Raw genomic sequence first — 19037 nt, forward strand, 5'->3', positions numbered from 1 at the left:
AGCAGTTAATCATGCCAAACCTTATCAAAGGCTTGACTCACATCTAAGAAAGCAGTCGTGCAGTAACTTTTTGCTAAAATGCTTCATTTATTTCGTCCACTACTCTGTGTATCTGTTAGTACCTCTACCTGGAGCTGTTAGTCTTGAGCCCCATGCTATATTTTCCGCATTGTAATCACCTTCTGCTAGGAACCTGTGACCTAAAGACAAGAAGTATTCTTCCATCTCTTGTTTATTTGGTGGGTAATTTGGTGGGAAGTATGCCGCTGATACTGTTAATGGACCTAGCCAATCTTCAATTACGATACTGGTTGCTTGTAGAAGGTTTCTTTTTGAACTTAGGTACTGAACTGACATAAGAAATCAAAATCGACAAGTACAAATGAGGGTTCCCATTTAATTTAAAGTTGTTCCTCAATACATCTACAGGAAGTAATGCTGAAAGGTCGACGTATAATAAACCAAGTGGCTGCGGTACGACTGCAATGAAAGTCTTAATTATGGAAAGAAAATTAGTTATTTAGTTATAATATATCTAAAATACATACCTATTGTTATAACTCCAATCGCCCCAGTAACGACGCTCCACCATGACGAATAAATCCACCAGACGTTATCAGATTTTTTAATTGTAAAAGGTAAAATACAAAAACATTTACAAATCCAAATTATTGGCCGAAGCAATTGATATTGTGAAGATGTTAAAATAATGGTTTTTTGCATACTTGTTTTCATCTGCTAAAATAAAGAATAATACTTTTTAGTGATCTGGTAATACCTGTGTCGGTCAGATGGCTCAGTGGGCTGAGGCGCTCGATCGACAAATCTAGCGGATTTACGATCAAGTTTCGATTCCCTGCCCGCTCATTGAAAAATAAAAAAAGCCAACGTCGTAGTATAAAATTATATAGAATCTACGACTTGGAGTAAACTGGTGTCTGATCGGCCTATGAAGGAGCAGTTCGGCAAGGGATAAGGGCTTGCGGCTTGGTGAAACTTCTCCATAGATCCCTACCGAAGGGCGTTGACGCTTAATAACGGTGTATATACACTCACCGGCACAAAATAGTTTGACAATTTATAACTTTATTATTTGTGCTCCGATTTTTAAGATTCTTGCACCAGTTTGTAGGTACATGTATTGATATCGTTTGGTATTATTCCGGTAACAAAAAATTTTTTGCTGGCATGACATTATAACATTTTTATGACATTTTCACCTAACTTTAAAAAATTCTGTGGAAAAATGGAATATCTGATTATGTTGCATAGTCCTGTCATATTATCCCGGAGGCATTACTAAAATTTTCTTTTCTGAATTATCCATATATCTCTTTTTTTGTAAGAGTTGTACCATTTTTTTTTAAATAAAAACACTGACTGACTCATAAAATAGAGGTTGGATTGATAAGATTAGAATGGCCTGCATGCAGCCCAGATCTTAATTCTATTGAGCATTTATAGGATGAATTAAAAAAGCTATTCGCCGTCATCCTAGGTCTCCAGAAAATTTGGTACAGTTATGGCCCTGGTAGAGGAATATCGGACTATTACCTAGGCAAGGATAACACATCTTTATTCAATGCTAAACAGATTGCGAGCAGTCGTTGATGCACGAGGTGGACATACCCGCTATTTAATTGTTTTGTTTAGTTGTTAATTTTGTTTTGCTTTGTTAATTTTAGTGCGTTTGATATGTTTAATTAAATAAACCTTCTAAGCAGTGTTTTTATTTACCGCTCTTACAAGAAAAGAGATATTCGGATAATTCAAAAAACAAAACTTTAGTGATACCTCCAAAATAATACAAAAGGAGCATGAAACAAAATCAGCCCTCCAATTTTTCCACATAATTTTTTAAAATAGGAGAAAAAACAACGCTTTCATTCACCGCCGTATAATGTCATCTAAGCAAAATTGTTTTGTTACCGAAATAACAACAAACGACGCCAATACCTACAAACTGATGCAAAGATCTTGAAAATCGGAATACAAATAATAAAGTTATAGATTGTCAAACTTAATCAAAAATTTTGGGTGGCAGAATTTTGTGCCGAAGAGTGTATAATATATGTAATACCTGTCCTTGTCTTGCCAAGGCCAATACCAAGACAGGGAGGACATGGAATATTTGATAAGGAAATCAAAGGAAGAGTTGTAAAACTTTTAAATATTTATGGTTATTGATAAGACGAGATGATACTTGTATGAAAAATATAAAAATGAGAATAGCACAGTGGAAACAAGGCAAGAATGCACTCCACGGAGTGATATGTAACAACACTCTGACCAAAGAAAACAAAAAAGGATCTTTCAGAGCATAGTGGTGAATACTACTCTATATAGAGCGGAAGTATGGCCAATGACAACAACAATAAAAAATAAAATAAGAACAGTTGAATTTTACTTTATAAAAAGATGTCTGCAAATCACAAGAGAGGACAAAAGAAGACAAAGGAAATATGGAACATAATGAAAGTAGAAAGTTCAAGTACAAAAAGCTTGGAAAACAGAGCCCTACAGTAGCACGGATATACAGGAAGATTCACCGTACTAGACACATGGGTATGTACCTAATTGCTATGTTTATGGGCTGTTTTTCGATACAAAAAATACATTAGTTAATAGTAATATTACTCTGTTTTAAAATAATTTTATTCAAACACAAATAATAGTACAATATAGTTTAAAGTAGTGATGTAACGAATATTCGTATTCGCATTCGCATATTTTTGCACATTCGCATCCGCATTCGCGAAGTTTGTGGGAATATTTTACGAATATGAATAACAGAAAAAAATAATTTGAAATTAATATTTGGCTAATAAAATCAAAATTAATCACTTCTCGTTTTTTTTTATCAAGAAAAGGTAACTTAACACATTCCCGGACACGCTTCACATGTAGACACAGACACGTCTTCTTATGGAGTAAGTGACTTCATATGCAGTCGTGTCCGTAAATGTGTTAACCTCAATAATCACATTATCAGCCTTCACTTTTTTTCTTATTTGGTATGATGTAATAAAGCTTTTAATTTTAAAAATATGTATTTGGAAAATATAGTAAGAGATGATGGAAAAACGGACATGTCAATAAGAGTTATAAAATGAAGAAGGTTACTAAAGTGTATTACTCATTAAATAATACAAATTTTGGGAAATCAGAAATAGATAACATAGTTAATCCGATAATGACATATGGAAGATCGAAAACTAACAATTGAACTGGCTTGGAACAAAACTTTTAAAATGGAGCAGAAGAGGCTAACAAAGAAATTACATTAAGCCAAAATTGGTAACAAAAAAGTGAAGGCTGAGGAAGACATGGATAGACAAAATCCATAATATAGGTGAAAAGAGAGACATGACTATGAGAGATATGAACAAACTGGCTACCAATAGAAGTGCGTGGAAGAAATGGATAAGAAGCGGAGCGGAACCCTATATCCGACGCACTGAAGGTCACAAAGGATTATGAGAAAGAGGAAGTAATAAAATAAAACGTAAGATTCGGATTGATTTACACTAAATATCTATTAACTTCTTATTATAAAATTTAGAAAACATTGCAAAATAGAAACAAATTTAAAAAACTGAATATTCGCATTCGCATCCGCATTCGCGAATGTCGGTAGCAGATATTCGCATTCGTATTCGCGAATGTTCAAAAAATGACATTCGTTATATCACTAGATTAAAGCTTTTACAACCTTAACAAATCAAAAACAACGTCAGAAAAACGTCAAAGTGAAAACCGATCTTTTAAATTTCTCTTTAAAAATATTAGTTTTCGACATTTTTTTCTGCAGTTTTATAGTAGTAATCATAGGAATCGGACGTACCTTTGGTACAACGATAATTGAGACTATAGATAACCCCCACTGTCTTAATTTAATTTGAATTTTTTACGACTGCAATATCGTTTGCTGAAGCGCCTACAACTGCAATATGAGTGTCAATAGCGTAGGTAGGCCTCCTGATCCACCGCCCAGAAAACCTATTATATTCGATAGTCAAAATGATGCCGAACAAATGGAACTTTCTGTAAGTACTCCCATTCCAATCAATTTGACAACCAAAAACAACAACAACCAGTATCCAAATGATCCAAATACAACGAATATGAATGTTAATAATAAAACAAAACAGAACTTAAAAGAGGTAAGGCAAGCATTTTTATTTAACAGTAATGACCGAGGTCCATATCACGTTTACATTGAAAACAGTTCTACGGATTTTAAAGGTAAAATAAATTCTTTAAAAATTGGTGAAATTATTTTGTCTAACTTTCCTGAAGCAGACAATATGATTTCCAGTATAGATGCCATCGGCCGTAATAGAATTAGAGTCAAATGCAAAGACTATAAAACTGCAAATAATCTTGTTAAAAACAAATCTCTGGAAATTTTTAGATCAAATAATTTGGATCTGTATATTCCAAAATTTATTTTACACAGACAAGGAGTTATTAGAGACATAGACATAGATTTCTCTGAAGAGTATATAAAAAATAAAATAAAACAGTATGATAGTCATTGTATATTTGAATTTGCAAACGTTAAAAGAATTACGCGTAAATTAGAGAAAATTGTTAATAAGGAAAAAATTGTCGAATATATCCCTACTAAATCTTGTATTGTGACCTTTAAATCGCAAACGTTATCTAAATATGTAGTCATCAATAAAGTTATTAAAGAAATTGAAGTGTATAAACAGAAAGTTCTGTTATGTTTCAACTGTCTTAGGTACGGCCACCTAGGCAGTCAGTGTAGGAGTCAGCCAAGATGCAATAGATGCCAAGAACCTCATAATTCTAAAAATTGTACAAAAGTTGAGTTCACACAAGTATGTTTCAGCTGTAAGGGGAATCACTTGACTACGAATTTAAGCGCGTGTCCAGAATTCACACGACAAAAGTTAACAAAAGAGACGATGGGTTTAACAAACGTTAATTTTTACGATGCAAATAAAAATATACCAAAGAATTCATATGCTAGTATTCTTAGGTCAAATATAACAAACAATGATACAAATTTTTCACAAAATTCACAACCTTCTACTGCTACCCAAGGAAATAACTTTGCTAAATTTATATTTAATCCTCACACCAACACCAGTAGGCCAAATAAAAGGCAGAAGCCAAATAGTCCAGACCCAACTGATATAGCCAGAAAAGAAATAACATCTGTAGTTTCCCCTTCAAAACATTCTGAGGGAATAGTTAAAAGTCAATTCTATCAACAAAACTTAAACGTTGCAGATTCACAGTCAGAAGACTTAGATTCTTCTGTAATAAATTTCATTTTAGAATCAGTTCTCACAATTGTTAATTCAATTAAACAAAATAATAATTTTAATATTTCAAAATCTGATGTAATTCAGTTAATTAGTAACCATTTTAACCAAAAGCTAACATCAAATCGCAGTCCTAACTAAAATAAACATATTACAACGGAACTGTCGTTCGGAAGTTGCTAATAAACATAATTTAGAATATTTACTCCATCAGAACGATATCAGTATAGCTCTATTATCTGAAACCTGGTTCAAACCGGGAAAATATTACATTTTTTAAGAATTTAATTGTTTTCGAGCTGACCGCCCTGATGAATATGGCGGATGTGCCATCCTTTTGAAATCTAACATAAAATGTGAAGAAATATTTTTTCCAAATACGTATTCGTTTACATATATGTAAGTGTATTTCCATTAAAATTTCACCTATCAGAAAACGTTTACATATAATTTCTTTATATAATGAACCCAATAATAAAGTTTCAATTCAACAATGGATAATTTTTTTAGAAAATATAGCAAAACCATTTATAATAGGAGGCGATTTTAACGCACACAATTTGGCGTGGGGTTGCGAAGTTGATGATAGATTAGGTAAAGATCTTCTAGATGCTATAATTTAGAATATTTAAACGATGGGTCTCCGACTCTCGCTATTTCCAAAACACCTTCTGCTGTAGACTTAACCATTTGTTCCCGAGATTTTGCTTCTTATTTCCATTGGAATACTCTACTAGAACCTCATGGATCTGATCATGTGCCAATCATTATTTCATCACAAAGTTTCTCCACAACAGAAGCCACATCCAGTAGAAAACATAGAATATGGAACCTTAGCAGAGCCAATTGGATGACTTATGCCAGTATTTTGGAAACAATGGAAGTTCCATTAATCTACGAAGAACTGTTAACAAATATAGGAAGCCAAAATCGCTATTCCAAAATATTCCTCCATTAACGAAAAAAACAAGCCATATTCCGAAACCATGGTGGAATAATCTGTGTCAACTAGCAGCTGAAAGTAGAAAACATGCGTTCATTAATTATAAACAGAATCCAACGCTCCAAAATTTAATAAAGTATAAACAACTTGACGCTGTTGCAAAGAAAATCTTCAAACAGAAAAAAAAAAGAAGAATTGGATTGATTTTTGCGAAAGCCTAAACCCAAGAACACCATTAAAAGATGTCTGGCGAAAAGTTAATTGTTTTAAAAACCGCAAACAAGCCAACAGACTACCTATTGATCCAGAAGATACATGGTTGCAAGATTTCCACAGAAAAATTGCTCCGGCATGTGTTCCAAATGACGACACCGTACAAGAAGATATTCAAACAGTATCCAGACAAAACCACAATTTTGAAGAAAATTTTCATCTAAGGGAATTGCATCGAGCCCTGGAACAAAGAAATAATATTTCTCTAGGTATAGACAATGTGTCATATTCGCTGTTGTACAACTTACCGATCGCACATAAAATTTCACTGCTAAACATTTTCAACAATATTTGGACAAATAAGATACTAGTACCAAATTGTTGGAAAGAATACCTGATAATTCCTATTAAAAAACCTGGCAAACCAGACCGTGATCCAAATTCTTACCGACCTATCTCCTTGTCTTCATGTCTTTTAAAAACATTCGAAAGAATAATTAAAAATAGATTTGAACATTGGTTAGAACACGACGGTATACTTCCAAGATCCCAATATGGTTTTCGCAAGTCTAGGTCTACTTAAGATGCAACTGCAGCTCTAGTTACGTCAATTTAGCTTAACTTTACAAGAAATAACTCTACAGCAGCTGCGTTACTTGATATTTCCGCTGCTTTTGATAATGTTAATTTAGACATTCTTTACAAAAAAATGTTGTATATTGGAATCCCTAATTCATTTGCTCTCTTTTTAAAATCTTTATATTCCAACAGATTAACTTATTTAAAAATTAATAATGTTGAATTTTCATATCCTCGACTAACTAATATTGAATTGCCACAAGGGAGTATTTTAAGCCCGATTTTATACATCCTGTACAACATAGATCTTGAAGTAAGTATACCCAACAATACAAAAATTCTTCAATATGCTGATGATGTTGTTTTATATATAGAAGGAAAATTGTTAAGTAGATGTGAGGATAATTTAAAAGTCGCATTAGAAATCGTAAATCAGTGCTATGAAGAAGTAGGATTATCAATTTCTGACACAAAAACTGAGGTGTGTTACTTTACAAAAAAGCGTAGAGTTCCGCAAGGTAATCTTAACGTTGAAAAATTTAATTTTCCCATTAAAAGCTGTGTTAAGTATCTTGGTACCTATCTAGACAGGAAATTGTCATGGAAAGATCACATTCATCATATTGTTAAGAAATCAGAAAACTCCATAAATATTTTAAGAGCTTTCTGTAAAACAAATTGGGGAGCAGACCCAAATATTGCTTTGATGTTTTACCGTAACATGATCAGACCCATTTTCGACTATAGCTGTCATTTGTTTGGATCAGCGACCAATACACGTTTAAATAAACTTGAAATTCAAAAAAATAAATGCTTAAGATTATGCCTAGGCTATTTAAAATCCACTCCAGTCCAAATAATGGAAAATGAAGCAGTGGAACCTCCATTGCATTTACGCCGCCAATTTCTCAGTGATAAATTTACAACTCGAATTCTGTCCAAAAAATGTAATTACCTTCAAGATCTACATGAGCTATCTCAGTTTTAGACCTCACTCATAGGTACTGGAGACCTAAAATCTATACCTTTGGTAGAAAGTTATCTAAGTACTGTAAAGTACAGTGAAGTTATCTATAAAAGCCAAATTCCGCCTTACTACAGTGCAATGACAAAAACATTATTTTCTAACAAGGTTAAAGCATGTTATTTAAACTCACATTTACCGCCAAATATGTTTGATATACTTATTAGAGAAAAATGGTTAAATTTTGAGTACATATTTACCGATGGGTCAAAAGACGCAAATGGAACGGGCAGTACAGTATTCCACGAAAATAAAAATTGCCATCATCAATATAGCCTACCTATTGAATGCTCAATATACACAGCAGAAATGATAGCAGTAATGTTTGCTGTTCAGTATGTACTACTGAATCCAACTAGCAATTATGTTATATTTACTGACAGTAAGAGCGTGGTGGACAGATTGAGTAACATTGAAACAGTCAAACACATAAACCACATTGAATTGAATATTCTTAAAACTCTGTTTGAAATTATACAATTAGGAGAAAATGTAACAATTGCTTGGATTAAGGGTCATTCGGGAATAAAAGGCAATGAAATAGTTGACAATTTTGCTAAATTAGCTTATGTGATCGGAGAAAAAATAAACAAAAATTTAATTCCAGCTTCAGATATTGATACTTTTAGCAGACAAAAACTTAAAAATAATTGGCAATTGCATTACAGAGAATGTAATACTGGCTCAAATTTTGCTCATTGTAACCCTAGGATATTCTCAAAAAGATAGTTTTACACAGAATATAACAGATATTTTATAAAGACCATTAATCGGTTGAGAGCCAATCATGCTCTTACGCCATCTTACATGCATAGAATTGGCTTGGCAGATACTCCCAATTGTACTTGTGGCAAAATCGGAGATCTAACACGTGTCATATTAGAATGTCATTTAAACATAAATAACATAAACGACCTTTATAAGGAATTAAAAGGTTTAAAATGTTTTTTCCCAATAAAGCTAAATACTTTAATATTTACAAATGATATGGAAATTCTTCATCTCATTTATAAACATGTTAAATTATGTAAATACAAGTTGTAAACGTAATATGTAATAAATAGATATAATTTGTTAATGCGGTTTGAAAAAATTAAAAAAAAAAATAAAAAAAATAATATTAAAAAAAACACAAAATAAAATAAAAAAAAAATAATAAACAAAAAAAAAGAAAAAAAAAGGAACAAAAAAAATAGAAAAAAAAGTAAAAAAAAGTGTTTCGCACAAATTAAAATATATATTAGAAAAAACAGAGTAAAATAATTAAAAAAAAAACAAAATAAAAAAAAGCGTACCAATGTATCTATAAAAATAAAATTGTAGAATGTACTTATGTTATAAGAAATTTATGACTATGAATCTGCAATCAATCAGAAACAAGTCCGGCTAATTGGCTCTGTCAAAGCCATTTTTCAAAAAAAAAACTTTAACAAAATGACAACTATAAACGTCAAAACTACATCATAATACAGCTGATCTATTATTTGTCAACTTTCTATGTTAATTTTCAATATACATTTTCTAACATCACTTGACATAAAAATAAACATTGCAATAAGTGAAGGATCCAGGACTGTAATAGCTCAATGTTCCTATGTGTCTAGTACTGTGGCGGCTACTGTATACAAAGAATTCCAGAGCCCAATCCAATATTCTTTACCGCCACAGGTGGTAAAGGATATTGGATTGGGACCTACCGGGAAAAAGACGGAGAGCAAGACCTGCTATGAGATGGAAAATGTACATAGAAAATGCTATGATAGACCTCAGAGAAGGTGACTGGGGGAATAATAATAAAGTCTTGTGAAGGACATACATGGCGAAATCACAACGGGAAAAGCCGAAAAAGAGGAAGAAGTAATTGGATCCTCACTTCACAAGACCGTGCACCCTAGGTATATACAAACAGAGGAGGCATATATCCTGCTGGATTTAAAACGGTCTGATATATACGTTCTTGCTTGTCTTCCTCGCCCTCTAAGTACAATAATTCGTTAATCATCTGATTTTACACATCCTACTTTCGTTTCAATACAGCACACTTTTCCAATTTCTAATGTTCCGGTTTTGATGTTGAAGACACCAATACACGTGATCATCCTTGTGCCGCCTGATTAATTCGGAATTGTGTAACTTCGTCCTGCTATAGAGTCGTTGGGCACGGCAACTCTTGTTCTTATCATTTCAACTAAAATATGTACATATTTACACCTATTTATTCCAAAAGCTGCAGGTTTCAAATACATAATGATTCCATATAAGTTTCGTTGAGTATATTATACAGAATGTCCAGAAACTCTACCGACAAACGAATACAGGAGATTTCTCAAATAATTTTAAGACAATTTAACCCAATTAACTTCCTAAGAAAATGCTTCCTAAGGGAGCTAGAGCTATTTGAAGATGTCGTCTGGTAATTAGTTTTTCTTAAATACCCCCGGGACGCTTTTATTTAGAAAAACAAAAACTAGTATGCGTACTTACCTTCCAGAGATAAATCGATTCCATCCATTGCAAATTTATAGTACCGGTCATAGGCGTCCGTTTTGGGTAGGGCAACGGTTACTTTATCGCATAACTTTTTTATCTTTAATTTTTAAGCATTTTTGACTCTGGATTATTAAATTGTGAGGTATTCTTGTACTAAAAAGTACTGGAGAGGCCCTGGACGTAGACGTATATCGTGGCTGGCCAATCTTAGGAAGTGGACTGGTCTAACGTCAACTGATCTATTTCGAGCTGCCGTAAATAGAATAAGATGGGTCAATGTGGTCGCCAACATCTCCACAAGATAGGCATTTTTAGAAGAAGAAAAGGTACTCTTGTTCTAAGTCGATAGGACACACCGTATTCTAGAAAAATTTATTTGAAAATTTATCGTTTTTTAAATAAAAAAAAATTAAAAAAAAAAACTATTTAGAAAAACGAAAACTTGTACGTTCAATTATATTCCAGAGATGAATCAATTTCATTAATTGCGAATTTCTAGCATCGGTCATATGCGTCGATTTTGGGTAATTCATGTGTTATTTTATCGCATAACTTTTTATCTTTAATTCTTAAGCATTTTTGACACTAGATTATTAAATTATGAGGTATTTTACTAGTAAAAGTTCCTCTGGCTTCAAGTTGGTAAAATACGCCGTTTTTTAATTTTTTTTTCAAATTCAAGAGACGAAAAATTTTCAAATCGATTTTTCTAGAAAACGGTGTGTCCTACCTACTTAAATCAAGAGTACCTTTTAGTACTACCATATCTCACAATTTAATAATCCAAAGTGAAAGATGCTTAAAATGTAAAGATAAAAAAGTTATGCGATAAAATAACTGTTACCCTACCCAAAACGGACACCTATGACCGGTACTATAAATTCGCAATGGATGGAAGCGATTTACCTCTTGAAGATAAATATGCGTACAAATTTTTGTTTTTCTAACTAGAAGCGTTCTGTAGGTATTTAAGAAAAACCAGTTACAAGACGCCATTTTCAAAGAGCTCTAGCTCCCTTAGAAAGCATTTTCGGACTGGGTGAATTTGGTTAAATTGTCTTAAAATTACCTGAGGAATCTCCTATCTTCGTTTCTCGGTAGAGTTTCTGGACACCCTGTATAGCGCTGTATTACAAAATATACCGTTTTTACCTGTTCTAAAGACCACCTCGGGACAAGTAGTGAGCATATTATTATGGGCAATCAACTCCTATCATAAGTCACTATTTGTCTAGTCGACAAAGTGAAATCTCAAAATAAAGTTTTACAGTAAGTATACGGAAATTAAAGAGTGGTCAAAACAGCTTATCTAGATTATTTCCATTGTATAAAGAATTTAATATATTAACCGAACATTTTGAAAACATTTTAGGATATAAATATTTTACGATTATTCAAATTACCTAGATTAAAATTATAAACTGGTAAACACAGAAAATAGCTTCTCTAGATTATTTTTCTATTGTATAAAGAATTTAATATTAAGTAACATTGTTGAAAAGTGTCAACTCAAAGCTACAGCCTGAAATAAGCAAATCAGTAATAAAGGAGGCATTGAAAGAAATGTAAAACCACAAATCACCTGGAAAAGACGGAATAACTGCAAAGTTGCTGAAATATGGTGGAAAAGTAGTTAATACTGTCCATTCCCTTTTTAACAGAATATTAAAAGAAAAAAGAATCCCACACAACTGGAAGGGATCTGTAACCATTATCCTACACAAGAAAGAGGACAAAGCAGAAACTACCGTCCTATAACAATCCTCAATATAATTATAAACTCCTAACAAAAATTTTAACCAATAGACATTTAACAAAATTCGACGGATATCAGTCGAAAGAACAAGCTTGTTTTAGAAAGGGATTTAGCACAAGTTACCATTTATTAAGTATAAAAACCTACATAGGACTAACAAATGACTACCTCATTCTTCTATATAGCGTTCATAGATTTCGAAAAGGCCTTCAATAGTGTTGAACATTGGACAGTGAAAAGTTCTTTAATTAACAGCAGAATTTACCACAGATATACAGACTTATTAGCCAATATACAGGGTGTCCCGAAAAGATTGGTCATAAATTATACCACAGATTCTGGGGTCAAAAATAGGTTGATTAAACCTCACTTACCTATATACAATAGTGCACACAAAAAAAGTTACAGCCCTTTAAAGTTACAAAATGAAAATCGATTTTTTTTAATATATCGAAAACTTCTAGAGGTTTTTTATTGAAAATGGACATGAGGAATCTTTATGGTAGCAGTACCTTAAAAAAAAATTATAGTGAAATTTGTGTACCCCATAAAAATTTTATGGGGGCTTTGTTCCCTTAAACCCCCCCAAACTTTTATGTACGTTCCATTTAAATTACTATTGTGGCACCATTAGTTAAACACAATATTTTTAAAACTTTTTTGCCTCCTAGTACTTTTTTCATAAGGCAGTGTTTATCGAGATATTTTGAATATTTGTCGAATCCACCACCTATTTGTATATGGTTAAGTATGATTATAGACACCTGTTAATAATCTGAAAATTTATTTATAACTTAAATTTTTTGGTATATTTTGAAAAAGAAGCCACATCTCGATAAAAGTTGACTTATCGAAAAAATACTAAGAGGCAAAAAAGTTTTAAAAACGTTGTGTTCAACTAATGGTACTACAATAATGAATTAATTGGAACGTACACAAAAGTTTGGGGGGGTTCAAGGGAACAAAATCCCCATAAATTTTTTATGGGGTTGAAAAATTTCACTATAATTTGGTTTTAAGGTGGGACTGTCATAAGAATGATACATGCCCGTTTTCAATAAAAAATCTTTGAGAGTTTTCGACATATTGAAAAAAATCGATTTTTATTTTGTAACTTCAAAGGGCTGTAACTTTTTTTATGAGTACATTTGTACTAAGGTAAGTTAAGTTCAACCGAACTATTTTTGACCCCAGAATGTGTGGTATAATTTATGACCATTCTTTTCGGGACACCCTGTATATTATAAGGAAGCCAAAACAACAATTAAACTATGTATATGAAGGAACAAAATCAAAACAAATAAATATGTAGAGACGTGAGACATGGTAACACAATATTACCGAAACTTTTCAATCAGGCTCTGGAATACATTTTTAAAAGATTAGAATGGGAAGAAAAAGGCATACAAATTTGTGGACAACGCTTGAAAAATCTAAGTTGCGCTGACGACATCGTAGTGATAACCGATAAAAAGGAAGAAATGTTTGAAGTGATGAAAGAACTGGACATAGAAGCTGAAAAGATAGGCCCTAATATGAATTATATCAAGACCCAAATCTTAACAAATTTAGATGAGAACATCACACTGAGGATCGGAAAAGATTAAATAGAACAAACTCACGATTATGTATTATATCTGGGTCCAATTATAAAACTTAACAAAGAAAAACCAAGCATCCGAGATCAAAAGACGAGTTAGACTGTCATGGGCGCCGTTTGGCAAACTAAGCTACATCCTTAAAAACAAAATATATCCACAACATCTTAATACCAAGGTATACAATCAATGCGCACTCCCTATTCTCACTTTTATGGTTCTTTATGGTTTTTTTATGGTTCCCAAACATGGACGTTTACAAAAGCAGACAAGGACAAAATCATAAAAACGCAAAAAGCAATGGAAAGATAAGCGTTGCACATAATACTAATGGATAAACAGAGAAACGAGTGGATAAGATAGAAAACAAAAGTTAGGGATGTTAGACAAGAAGTTCCAAAATTGAAATGGAGATTTGCTGGACACAATATAAGATAAACAGGGGACCGATGGAGCAAAATTCTTATAAATTGGAGACCGTGGAAATATAAACAAAGCAGAGAAAAGCCCCACATGAGATGGGCAGATGATATCAAGAAGGATGTGGGCTCTAAGTGGATAACTGTAGAGACAAACTTGGGGAGGCCTTTTTCCAAAGATGGGCCGAAGAAGGTTAAATAGAGAGGTAGACAGAACATTATTGAAAAACCGTTTAAAATTCAAAAATTAAATGCAACTCATACAATCTTTTGTTTGAATAACAATGATTCGTGTAAACAACATTTCTGTACATACAAAGAAATCAGTCAGTATTCGTAAAAACCCTAGTAGGTAACTCTGTAATTCAAACCACAAATGAATTACGTCTCCCTCCTAAACTTTGCGTGCTGCTCACGTCTATTTTATACTGAGCATAATGTGCTGATTATTAAGAAGACCTTTATTTCTTCGCGTCTTATTGCAGTTGTATATCTCCCTTTACAATATTTTTTACTGTTTCACATACTCAGTACTGCCATGCTATTCTGCCAAATCTATAAATAACTGGTGTAATATTTTGTTGCATTTACAATATTAATAAGGTTCGTAAGTCTACATATAGTTTGCGTAGTAGATTTTCTCTTTCTTTTTATGTATAGATGCAATAACATTGAAACTGGAGAACCCTAAAAATTATGCATTATTTAAAAAAATTAAATATTTGAACCGTAAGTTTAAACCACAACTTTTATTCATTCAAAGCTATAATTAAGAAATAAGAACCGACATTGCAGAAACCTGGAAAAATTTGTTTCCATTTTTCATTTATTATGGTGCCTATGTAGTTTTAGTTTGTCATTTTCTCTACAGGGGTTTAGTTGATGTGGAGTTGATCTTCTCTTATTTTTATTGCTATAGATCATAAACTTTGGCTTATTTACGTTTATATTGGCTCCATAGTGTTGACTGTAATTCGTCATTTTGTTCATAAGAATTTGTAGATCTTCTAGGTTGTCTGCAGATATTATGGGGTCATCTGCATACTTCAAGTTGTTTAGCCGGTACCCGTTCAGTATAATACCTTTTCAACTTTCATGCAAAGCTTCAATAAATATTCTTTCAGAATCGAGGTTGAATATTAGACGAAACAACATACAACCTTGCCTCACTCCACGCCTGGTTTTAACAAATTCGGTGGTGTGTTTACCTTCAACTCAGAGGTTTGCTTTATATATACTATAACTATACTATATACTATATAATACCAAATTCATCTAGTCCGAAAATGCTTCCTAAGGGAGCTAAATCTCTTTGAAGATGGCGTCTTTTAATAAGTTTTTCTTAAATACCTCCAGAACGCTTCTGGTTAAAAAACGAAAATTGCTACACATGTTTATCTTCCAGATATAAATCGATTCCATCCGTTTTGAATTTCTAGTACCAGTCATAGGCGTCCGTTTTGGGTGGGGCAACGGTTATTTTATCGCGTATTTTTTTTATCTTTAACTTTTAACATTTTTGATACTCGATTATCAAATTCTGAGGTATTCTAGTAGTACTAAAACGTACTCTTGCTTTAAGTCGGTAGAACACACCGTTTTCTAGAAAAATCGATTTGAAAATTGTTTCTTTCCTGAATTTAAAAAAAAATTAAAAAGATTTTTAAAAGAAAATCGGTGTCTTTTACCTACTTAAAGCAATAGTAACTTTTAGTACTAGAATACCTCATAATTTAATAATCTGGTGACAAAAATTCTTAAAAATTAAAGACATAAAAGTTATGCGATAAAATAACCGTTGACCTACCCAAAACGGACGCTTATGGTCGGTACTAGAAATTCGCAATTAATGAAATCGATTCATCTCTGGAATATAAATAAACATACCAGTTTTCGTTTTTATAAATAGTTTTTTATTTTTTTTTATATTCAAAAAACGAAAAATATTCAAATCGATTTTTCTAGAAAACGGTGTATCCTATCGATTTAAAGTAAGAGTACCTTTTAGTACTACAGTACCTTACTTTTTAATAATCCAGACTCAAAAATGCTTAAAAATTAAAAACAAAAAAGTTATGCGATACTATATCTATTGCCCTACCCAAAACAGACGCCTCTATCAGGTACTAGAAATTTGAAATGGATGGAATCGATTTATATCTGGAAGATAAATACGTGTACCAATTTCCGATTTTTTTTTAATAGAAGCGTTCTGGAGATATTTAAGAAAAACTAATTACCAGACGCCATCTTCAAATAGCTCTAGCTCCTTTAGGAAGCATTTTCGGACTAGATGAATTGGGTTAAATTGTCTTAAAATTATCTGACGAATCTTCTGTCTGCGTTTATCGGTAGAGTTTCTGGACACCCTGTATAATAGGCTGTAACGGTAATTAGGGCAGTTAATGAGGATATTTGGCTCCGAATTCGATCCTACTACATCGATTTGCTTGATATTTTTAGTGTAAGTAGGGAATAGATCAGGAAACACAGTCTACCCCATGCCGATGTGTGCTTTTATTTTGGGGGTGGTTCCCACCCCTTCTCGGGGTGGAAAATTTGTTGGTTAAATTAACCACGAAAATGGCTAGAGAATCTAATTCTAAGCAAAAACAGTTCTAAAATTTTTTTTGAAAACTCGATACTTTTTGAGTTATTCGTGGTTGAAAATTGGAACATATTCATTGAAAAATAACACCTTTTCGGACGGTTTTTGCGAATACCTTAAAAACTATGCATCTTACTAAAAAAACAATATAAAATTTTTTGTAGCTTATAAAAACAAAGAGACTCGTTCCTTCATAAATCTTCTAGTTATAATACAAAAAGAGATATGGTAGGTGAGAAGAGTTTGTTTTTTTGGTGCATGCTCAAATCAGTGTATTCAACATGAAATATAACAGAGAAACGGTCAATTTTAGGTATATAATGCGACGAATACCTTTTAGAGTGCTTGAAAAGACCTTTAAAATTATCAATATTAAATGTCGATTACATTCAAACTAAGCGAGATAAGCTGCAAAATATTGATGACTAATGTATTTTTAGAAAAATTGGGAAGTATATATTTAACCCCTCATCCATCAGAATTTAAATACATCGTTTTCCTTCAATAATACTTTTTATTATAGTGTCATTTCTATATTTGAAAAGTTGGACGGGTTTAAAATGAATGGTTTTTGAAAAAAATAAGATCAAATTATAGACCTCATTTTTAGAAGATTTTCTTAAAAGTCTTCCTTTTTTTCCATGTAATTGGAAAACGATAAGACATACGAAAAAAAAGATACCGAACAAAAATGTAGAGTTTTTTAGATAAAAAGTTTTATTTTGTTTTTCATTACTGTATCTCTTATTGTTTCAAGTAACAGGGAGAAAAAGGAGGATTTTTAAGAAAATTTAAAAATGCGCTCTATAATTTGATTTTATTTTTTTTTTCAAAAACCATTCATTTTAAACCCGTCCAACTTTTTGAACATAGAAATAACACTATACCTAATAAAAGTACAGTAGAAGAAAAACGATGCATTTAAATTCTGGTGGATGAGGGGTTAAAATATACTTTCATTTTTTCTTAAAACACATTAGTCATCAATTTTTTTGCAGCATATCTCGCTTAGTTTGAACGTAATTGACATTTAATTTTGTTCATTTTAAAGGTCCCTTCAAGCACCACAAGAGGTATTGGTAGCATTATACACTTAAAATCGACCGTTTCGCTGTTATTTCGAGTTCAATACACCGATTTGAGCATGCACCAAAAAAACAAACTCTTCCCACCTACCAGATTTTTTTTGTATTATAACTAGAAGATTTATAAAGGAACGAATCTCTTTGTTTTCTTATAAGCTATAAAAATGTTTTATATAGTTTTTTAGTGAGATGCATAGTTTTTATAGTTTTTAAGGTTTTCGCAAAAAAACGTCCGAAAAGGTGTAATTTTTTAATTAAAATGGCCAATTTTCAACCACGAATACCTCAAACAGTATTGAGTTTTCAAAAAAATATATAGAATAGTGTTTGCTTAGAATTAGGTTCTATAGTCACTTCCGTGTTTATTTTAACCGAAAAATTTTTACCCTCGAGAAGGGGTGGGAACCACCCCTAAGATAAAAGCCTACATCGGCATAGGGTAGACTTTTATTTAGGAGATAAGTAGAGGCAATTCCCAAAATTTCATTAAAATCCATGCAGTAGGATAGAATTCGGAGGTAATAACCTATTCTTGCTCCCATTTACTGGCGTAAATATAATAATATAAAACTTTTAATAATTTTATAAATATAATTAAAAAAATTGTCATAATGATATATTTATATAATAGTATAACAAACCTGTTTGGTAAATCACTATGATAACTAGAAAAAAAAATCATAGGTAATTAATTTTGCGACGGTAAAAGCATACTAAAATACACAAAAATAATTTTATGGTACAGAAGCATACTAGAACAAACAAATTATGTTAAAACTTTCATGTTTGTAATCGAGATGTAACTATGATTATTGAGCACTTCATTTTATATGTAAAAGCCACTAGTTGCGTGTCATTAATTAAAGTTAATTAAAAAAGAGTAAATTGAAATTGTTCTCAATACAAAGAGAGTCATAATAAGTATCATATTTATTAACATTTAAGGGGATGTGCGCAATCTTTTAGCTCCATTGCTATTTAAATCATTTTCATAAACGCTCAAGAAACGGTGAACACATTTTTCA

General features: G+C 32.0%; 1 protein-coding gene across 1 annotated transcript in view; it reads right to left on the reverse strand.

Annotated features, from left to right (window-relative positions):
* LOC114335131 (gustatory receptor for sugar taste 43a-like) overlaps window positions 1–18794 on the reverse strand; it is a 92099-nt gene extending 73305 nt beyond the window's left edge. Inside the window, exons 1-2 of the mRNA XM_050655942.1 lie at window positions 18654–18794; window positions 549–738 (exon numbers count right to left, since the gene is read on the reverse strand). Coding sequence (XP_050511899.1) covers window positions 549–735 — 187 coding nt within the window. The 5' untranslated portion in view covers window positions 736–738; window positions 18654–18794. The remainder of the gene's footprint in view (window positions 1–548; window positions 739–18653) is intronic.
* Between the last annotated feature and the right edge of the window lie 243 nt (window positions 18795–19037).

The sequence above is a fragment of the Diabrotica virgifera genome, chromosome 7, assembly GCF_917563875.1.
Source record: "Diabrotica virgifera virgifera chromosome 7, PGI_DIABVI_V3a".
NCBI classification, from domain to species: domain Eukaryota; kingdom Metazoa; phylum Arthropoda; class Insecta; order Coleoptera; family Chrysomelidae; genus Diabrotica; species Diabrotica virgifera.